Raw genomic sequence first — 9,635 nt, forward strand, 5'->3', positions numbered from 1 at the left:
CTATTCTACTGTACTGTACTGTAGTCTACTGCACTGTACAGTAGACTCTATTCCATTCTACTGTACTGTATTCTACTGTACTGTACAGTAGACTCTATTTCATTCTACTGTACTGTATTCTACTGTACTGTACTGTAGTCTACTGTACTGTACAGTAGACTCTATTCCATTCTACTGTACTGTACTGTAGTCTACTGTACTGTACGATAGACTCTATTCCATTCTACTGTACTGTATTCTACTGTACTGTACGGTAGACTCTATTCCATTCTGCTGTACTGTATTCTACTGTTCTGTACTGTATTCTACTGTACTGTACAGTAGACTCTATTCCATTCTACTGTACTGTACTGTATTCTACTGTACTGTACAGTAGACTCTATTCCATTCTACTGTACTGTATTCTACTGTTCTGTACAGTAGACTCTAGGGCTGGGTTTCGCCAGGTACCTCACAATTCAATTCAATTCCGATTCTTAGGTCTTGATTCGATTCGATATCGATTCGATTTGATTTGATATTGATCCAATTGCTTTGATATCGATTCAATAATACGTGCAGATGACAAAAATACCTAAATATTATTTAGAAGTAACCATTTCAAAATAAATTAACTATTTCATTGCGCTTTAATTAGCAAAAAGGGAATCCACATTGTCTAGTATTGGAATACAACATTGTATAGTATTGTTCCTGAGCTAAACTTGTAGCATAAAAGTAATAATCATAACATGGACAAATGTAAAAGTGCATGTACATTTAGGCATACTCACTCCTAGATTACCAGGACTGAGTATGCTTCTTTCCTTTTTTTCTTTTCTTTTGGAATGGAAATAATAAATTTAAAAATTCTGCATTCTGAATCGAAATTGAATCGAGAACAAATAAATTGCAGTGCAGTGATGAATCGATACTTTTACCCAGCCCTAGTAGACTGTATTCTACTCTACTGTACTGCACTCTACGGTAGACTTTATCCCATTCCACTGTACTCTACTGTTGTCTCTCACCTCTGCAGTCCTTGGCGCTGATGGCGTCGCCGTGGTAACCAGGTGCACAGCGCTCACACTTGTCCCCGGCGGTGTTGTCCCAGCAGGTGAGGCAGTGGCCCGTCACATTGTGGCATTCGTTCACGATCAGGTTGGGGTCCGAGTTGCCGTTGCAGTCGCACCGCTTGCAGCTGTCGCCCACCACCATGGGGTTGCCGTAGTAACCGGGAGAACATCTGCGGGGGGGGGGGGATAATGGTGGCCATTTTGTTGTGCTAGTTCATGTCCAATGTTGTATTTTTCACAAACAAATTCATTTATTTATTAGCTAGAGCTATCCATTAGCTCTCATGTGTTAGCTTGTTAGCATGTTAGCTGATTAGCTGGTTACCTCTCACAGAAGTGTCCGGCGTATCCCTCCTGACATTTACAGCGCACCACGGAGGCTCCTCGGTCGCAACGCGACGCAAAGCTACCACACACACACACACACACACACACACACACACACACACACACACACACACACACACAGACACATGTTTTCACTACACAACAACAACACAATAACAACAACCCCAACTCTATAACTTAAGAACAACAACACGATAACAACAACAAAACAATAACACAACGGCACAGGGACACGACAACACAACAGCATAACAACTACAAAAACAATAGCAAAACAACATAACAACTGTTACGATACTAGGAATGGGGCTTGTTTTCGGGTGCTTAGACTTAGGGTCAGTCAGGGGGCGCTGGGAGTTTGGGGACTGAGTGGGGAGTGCCTGGTTTCAGCAGCTGAGACTGAGGGGTGAATGAAAGTAACCCGATGGACACACGTTGCTTGGCGACTTTGAGAACAGAACCTTTTGGATCTTTAGATGCACGGTGAACTGAAAGAAGAATATAGAAGGCGGGCTGGTGGCCTGCAGACTAGGTGCCGGTGCGGCGGTATGCGGGGCTGTTCCCCTACGGCGGCTGTGGACCTGTGGCGAGTACCTCGCACCTAACCCCTAGACAGGTGAGATCGCCCTCACCCCGGGAGAGGTTAGGAACAATACTCAGGTCAAGCACACAGCGTAGGGCCAGACTCAGGTCACGGGCTGTCTACCCGGGTAATAGCGAGCGCGGTAGGTCAGATCGTAGCACAACACAAAAACAAAACAACACATTAACAACCCAATAACACAACAACACAACGTCACAAAAACAACACAAAACAACAACACAACAACAACAACACAACAAAATAACAACACAACAACAACAACACAACAGGGTAACAGGGGGCCTACTTGTTTGTGGCGAGGGCCAGTGGGCACGCACACGGCCTACACACGTGGTTACCATGGAGACTCGGAGCAAGCATGTATCCATCCTCACACATCTCACAGAAGTCCCCAGAACTGTGGTCCCTGCAGTCCTACACACACACACACACACACACACACACACACACACACACACACAACATGAAATCTTGATACCACCCCATGTGTATGGTACAGATATCAGTGATGTCTTGGCTGTATGTACACAGTATATACACAGTGTACAGTATATATAGTACTAAATAGTACATATAGTGCATACAGGGCATATTAATACTTACAGAACATATCCCGGTAACATCTTGGCAGTAGTCTGCGTGTCCTTTACAGTTGCAGGGTAAACATGTGAGCTGTTCACTGAGGAAAAACCCTGAGCCACAGGCCTGTAACACACACACACACACACACACACACACACACACACACACACACACACACACACACACACACACACACACACACAGAAACACAGACACGCACGCACACACACACACACACGCACGCACACACACACACACACACAGAAACACACACACGCACGCACGCACACACACACACACACACAGAAACACAGACACGCACGCACACACACACACACGCACACACAGAAACACACACACGCACGCACGGACACACACACACACACACACACACAGAAACACACACACGCACGCACACACACACACACAGAAACACAGACACGCACGCACACACACACACACACACAGACACACACACACGCACGCACATACACACACGGAAACACACACGCACGCACACACACACACACAGACGCGCGCACGCACACACACACACAGACGCGCGCGCACGCACGCACACACACACAGAAACACAGACACGCACACACGCACACAGACACACACACACACACAAACACAGACACGCACGCACACACATACACATACAAACACACACAGACACGCACGCACGCACACACACAAACATAGAAACACACACGCACGCACACACACACACACAAACACACACAGACATGCACGCACGCACACACACACACAAACACAGAAACACACACGCACGCACACACAAACACAATTATTATTCCGACACCTTGCAAAGTATGTCCATAGTTTGAACAACTACAAAACCTTCCGTTGGCTATAACAGATCATAAAGTGTTATATATTATAAGGTAGTATATGTAAGTGAGTAGAGTGATTCCCAATCAGGAGATTCTCAGAGCAGAACACACACACACGCACACACACACACACACACACACAGACACACACACACATTCCCAAGTGCTTGCTTACACACATACACACACACACACACACACAAATAAACACACATTTACCCATGCATGCAAACACACACACAGGTTTGAATCTCTCTACTGAGTGCAGTTCCCAGTGTCACTGTGTTCCACTGACTCCTGACCTCCCCCCTCCCCCCACACACACACATTCTCAGGGATGATGTCATGGGTCTAGTGAAGAAACAGGAGACACTCAAACACACACAGAGACACACACAGAGACACATCCTGTTTCCTGTTCAGCACTTCCTGCCGTATTGTGGGTTACATTTCCCAGATTCTACAATGATACACACACACACACACACACACACACACACACACACACACACACACACACACACACACACACACACATACACAGTGGTTTGTGGTGGGTTATTTGGCCCCTAGACCAGTAGGAATATAAACTGTTAGAGACTGAGGAGGAGGAGGAGGAGGAGGAGGAGGAAGAGGAGGAGCAGGAGGATGACGACCCTCCCAAGGGACCAGGATCTTAAAACATACTAGGTTAGCATAGCCCCCTGTAGCTAGCTGGATAACCACCTGGATGGCTGACGGCAGCTAACTGGCTAGCTACCTTTATAGACAGTGGCTAACTAGCTTCACACTGCTAGATAGCAGCTAACTGGCTAGCTACCGTTATAGACAGTGGCTGGCTAACTTCAAACAGCTAGTGCTAAGCGTGTCTAGCTTAGCGGTCAAGGTGCTGTCACACTGTTCTTGAACCAACCTCTAGGTTTAAGGCTCTCTGCTATCTGTTGCTCAATGCTAGCAGCTGGTTTGCATTAGGATGGGAAAGGGGAGGGGGGGTTGGAGGGCATTGGGATTTAGGAGCTCAGCTGAGACTCATTTTAGGAGGGGGGAGGGATGGGAACTAGATGAGTTGGATCTGAACAGAAGATGTTCTCTTGAAGACCAAGATCATATGATCACTGTTCAGCTGGGAAGTCACGCCACTAGCTAGCTGCCTCTATAAAGACAACCTTTTACAGCTAGGTATTCAAGTCAATAGCTAGCTTTCTGCTTCTTTAAAGCCAAGGATGGCTCTTTAGCGCTAGGATGTCACGCCACTAGCTAGCTGCCTCTATAAAGACTAGCTACAGAGCTAGGTAGTCACAACCTTTCCTTTCGCTAGCATTACTGGATGTCTTGCGTGAAATCCCACACTAACCCGAATAGAGCAATAAAAAAAAATGCTCATAAGCTCCCAACATCAGCAAAACCCAGAGTAAATTTAACATATGTCTCTAATAAAGATCTCTCAAATCTTCTTTAACAGATATCGCTAACAAATATCTCCAACATACATCGCGAATATATCTCTAACATCAATCTCTTACAAATATCTCCAACATATATTTCAAAATATCTCTGAAATCTTCTCTAACGAATATATCCAACATATATCTTAAAAATATCTCTTACATCTATCTTTGACAAATATCTCTAATAAATATATCCAACATATATCTTAAATATATTTAAAACATTAAAAATATCTCTTACATCTATCTTTGACAAATATCTCTAACAAATATATCCAACATATATCTCTAATACTTCTCTAACAAATATCTGTAAAATCTGTCTGATAAGATCACATCTATAACATGTAGCTTATCTCTAACATCTGTCCAGCCCTTCAGCGGCCAAAGTATCTGGCATGCCTGACTTACAAACGATTATGTTTCAGCGTCTCAATCAAGGAAAGAAGCATCACTTTTAGACTCGAAGCACGAATGTTTGACGGATGTTTGACAAATGACTTCCGATGTTTATTTATTCTGTATCTGCGGGACCCAGCAAGATGTTCAGAGTTTACAGTTCTCAATGTCTCTTCAAGGATGTTTACACATTAAGCAAGAACGTTTAAAATCAGCTTATGGCAAAGTTTATGCCGAATTACCTTAAATGTTGATAGTAGACCCACACACACACACACAAACACACTTCCACACACAGTGTGGGTAAAAATATATAACGATTAAACTATCATCTATTAAATCTAACACAAAATATAACACTGCCCCCATGACAACCAGCTGGCTAACACAGAGACGAACAGCACACATCCACACACAACAACACAACACACAAAACAACAACGGCAATCACACACAAACCAACACAACAACACACACAGACAAACAACAACAGAACTGACACACCAACACACACCAATACAACAACACACCAACATAACTCACACACCATACAACCACACACTCCCTTCTGGGATCAATAAAGTACCATCTGATCCTACTGGTCGGGGCTAGTGTCAGGGGTCAGGGGTCAGGGTTAGGGGGTAGAGGTAGGGTTAGCGGTTAGTGGTAGGTTTGGGGCTAGATCTTACTTTGAGCAGGATGTCCTGTTGGCCTTGCAGTGTGAATGCGTTCGCTGGACACCAGACGACACTCAGAACCCAGAGGAGGAGGGCTGGGGCGGCGGCCATGTTGGCTCTGTGTGGATCTCTCTCTCTCCTTCTCGCTCTCTCCCTGCGAGCGGCTGGTCTGGGCGCAAGCAGTTCCTATCTGTGGTCGTCTCTCCCTGGTCCTTCCTCCTACCCTGCAGCTCGTCCTGCCCCTCTCTCTCTCTCTCCCTCCCTCGTCCTGCCTCTCTCTCTCTCTCTCCCTCCCTGCCTCTCTCTCTCTCTCCCCCCCCCCTCTCTTCCCACATACCTCTCTCTCCCTCTGTGCTCTGCCTGTGCCCAAATCACACCCAGATGGCAAGCCTAGAAACTAGGAGAGACACAGACAGACAGACAGACAGACAGACAGACAGACAGACAGACAGGGGAAGGGAGAGAGGGAGAGAGGGAGGGAGAGAGGGAGAGAGAGAGAGAGAGAGAGAGGAATAGAGGAAAGGAAAAGAAGTAGCTAGCTGAGTATATTGGGGTCAGTGGGGGGCACTCTCTCTCTCTCTCTCTCTCTGGGGAAGGGGCGAGCGAGTCCAGTGTCTGAGAGTGAACAGCTGCCCCAAGACCCACACGCATCCCTCTCCCTCTGTAGGAGGAGGTGAGGGGGAGGGAGAGGAGGTGAGGGGGAGGGAGAGGAGGTGAAGGAGGAGGGAGAGGAGGAGGTGAGGGGGAGGGAGAGGAGGAGAAGGAGGAGGGAGAGGAGGTGAAGGAGGAGAGAGGAGGTGAAGGAGGAGGAAGAGGAGGTGAAGGTTGAGGAAGAGGAGGTGAAGGAGGAGAGAGGAGGTGAAGGAGGAGGTGAAGGAGGAGAGAGGAGGTGAAGGAGGAGAGAGGAGGTGAAGGAGGAGGGAGGAGGTGAAGGAGGAGAGAGGAGGAGGAGGTGAAGGAGGAGGGAGGAGGTGAAGGAGGAGAGAGGAGGTGAAGGAGGAGGGAGGAGGTGAAGGAGGAGAGAGGAGGAGGAGGTGAAGGAGGAGGGAGAGGAGGCGAAGGAGAAGGGAGGAGGTGAAGGAGGAGAGAGGAGGTGAAGGAGGAGGGAGAGGAGGTGAAGGAGGAGAGAGAGGAGGTGAAGGAGGAGGAGGTGAAGGAGGAGGAAGAGGAGGTGACCATGAGGTGGGGGGGGGAGGAGGTGGTAATGTGTGTCCCACTGTACGACACAGCAGCTATTGTTACACAGTGTGTGTGTGTGGGTGTGTGTCTGCGTGTCTGAGTTTGTGTGTGCGTGTGTCTGCATGTGTTAGTGTGTGTTTATGGTTTTCACTGGCATGTGTGGAGAGTGTAAGAAGACACCCAACCCCCCCCCCCCCCCAAGTCAACTGGTCAACTGTCTGATCTACCCTTCAAAATCAACACACACACACACACACACACACACACACACACACACACACACACACACACACACACACACACACACACACACACACACACACACACACACACACACACACACACACACACACACACACACCCATGCTGGTCCTGAGGTCTGACTTCTGTCCTTGAAACAATGTGATGCTGCCAGGACTACTGACCCCTGAGATGGCTGGAAGGACTACTAACCCCTGAGATGGCTGCTAGCTGGACTACTAACCCCTGAGATGGCTGCTAGCTGGACTACTAACCCCTGAGATGGCTGCTAGCTGGACTACTAACCCCTGAGATGGCTGCTAGCTGGACTACTAACCCCTGAGATGGCTGCTAGCTGGACTACTAACCCCTGAGATGGCTGCTAGCTGGACTACTAACCCCTGAGATGGCTGCTAGCTGGACTACTAACCCCTGAGATGGCTGCTAGCTGGACTACTAACCCCTGAGATGGCTGCGAGCTGGACTACTAACCTCTGAGATGGCTGCTAGCTGGACTACTAACCCCTGAGATGGCTGCTAGCTGGACTACTAACCCCTGAGATGGCTGCTAGCTGGACTACTAACCCCTGAGATGGCTGCTAGCTGGACTATCAACCCCCAAACCCTCAGATGACCAATGAAATACTGCAGATAAAGAACACTTAGACCACCACCTCCCTCAGCTGGAGGAGGAAGAGGAGAGGGGGGGGGAGAAAGAGGAAAGGAGGATGAGGAGGAGGAAATAGGAGCAGGAGGCAGAGGAGACGAGAGGAGGAGGAAGAGAGGCGAGGAGGACGAGGAAGAGAGGCGAGGAAAGGGTTGAAGACGAGGAGGAGGAGGAGGCGGTGGAGAGGAAGGGGGGAGGAGGGGGAGATGTCTGTTGGTTCCTGGGAACCGGACGCTGATGAGAACCAGATGGAGAGAGGCTGTTTTGGGGTGGGGGGGGAGTGCAGCAATGCAGAGGGACCGAGGGAGAAGGAGGAGAGGATTCATACAGTCTCCGCAGAACCCAGAGTTTACCATCATACATGAAAAAGGAACAGAGAAATACAGTACGTAGTTTTCTGTTCCGCAAACACGACAAACTGGTAACGTTCTTCAGTCTAACACAACATACTGGTAACGTTCTTTGCTCTAACACAACAAACTGGTAACGTTCTTCAGTCTAACACAACAAACTGGTAACGTCCTTCAGTCTAACACAACAAACTGGTAACGTTCTTCAGTCTAACACAACAAACTGGTAACGTTCTTCAGTCTAACACAACAAACTGGTAACGTTCTTCAGTCTCACACAACAAACTGGTAACGTTCTTCAGTCTAACACAACAAACTGGTAACGTTCTTCAGTCTAACACAACATACTGGTAACGTTCTTCAGTCTAACACAACAAACTGGTAACGTTCTTTGCTCTAACACAACAAACTGGTAACGTTCTTCAGTCTAACACAACAAACTGGTAACGTCCTTCAGTCTAACACAACAAACTGGTAACGTTCTTCAGTCTAACACAACAAACTGGTAACGTTCTTCAGTCTAACACAACAAACTGGTAACGTTCTTCAGTCTCACACAACAAACTGGTAACGTTCTTCAGTCTAACACAACAAACTGGTAACGTTCTTCAGTCTAACACAACAAACTGGTAACGTTCTTAACTGTAACACAACACACTAGTATCCTTCTTCACTCTAACAAACAGAACCGCTGTGGAAAAGTTATTTAGAATCATCAGGTTCTCCGACAACCTTTCAGTACATTCAATGAATTAAACGGGAGGTTTAATGTATGAACTTGTGTGGAGAAGCAGCTGACAGCTGGGTGGACACACCCCCCCCCCCCCACCCCCCCCCCCCCCCCCCCCCTCCTGCCAGGATGGCTCTGGCGGGACAGCAGTGCATCCTGGGATGGATAGGGCTGTATGGTTTCTCTGTGCTGTAGGTCAGTCATGACATCACCACATCTGCATCCGGCTGCTGTGGGAGCATTCATAACATAACTGATTAGGAACGACCTCCTGAACAATCTACATACGGCCGTCTCGCATGTTACTGGGTGACTCTGCTCAGAGCCTCAGGGTTAGCTAGATTCTGTTAAATCACATGTTAGGGTTAATGTTAACTAAAGCCTGCATCAAGTGCTAGGGTTAGTGTTAACTTTTGTTATCACGTGTTCTAGGGTTAGTGTTAGCTAGTGTCCTCACTTGTTATAGGGTTAGTGTTAACTAAAATCTGTCATCACG

The 9,635-nt window shown here is 47.5% G+C and overlaps 1 protein-coding gene across 1 annotated transcript in view; it reads right to left on the reverse strand.

The window, feature by feature from the left end:
• lama4 (laminin, alpha 4) overlaps positions 1-6,150 on the reverse strand; it is a 31,252-nt gene extending 25,102 nt beyond the window's left edge. The window contains exons 1-5 of the mRNA XM_079754190.1: positions 5,986-6,150; positions 2,611-2,712; positions 2,294-2,421; positions 1,381-1,461; positions 1,011-1,225 (exon numbers count right to left, since the gene is read on the reverse strand). Of these exons, the coding sequence (XP_079610316.1) occupies positions 1,011-1,225; positions 1,381-1,461; positions 2,294-2,421; positions 2,611-2,712; positions 5,986-6,084 (625 nt within the window). The 5' untranslated portion in view covers positions 6,085-6,150. The remainder of the gene's footprint in view (positions 1-1,010; positions 1,226-1,380; positions 1,462-2,293; positions 2,422-2,610; positions 2,713-5,985) is intronic.
• Positions 6,151-9,635: the final 3,485 nt, after the last annotated feature.

This window comes from Pollachius pollachius (assembly GCF_949987615.1).
Source record: "Pollachius pollachius genome assembly, chromosome: 16".
In the NCBI taxonomy this organism is placed as follows: Eukaryota; Metazoa; Chordata; class Actinopteri; order Gadiformes; family Gadidae; genus Pollachius; species Pollachius pollachius.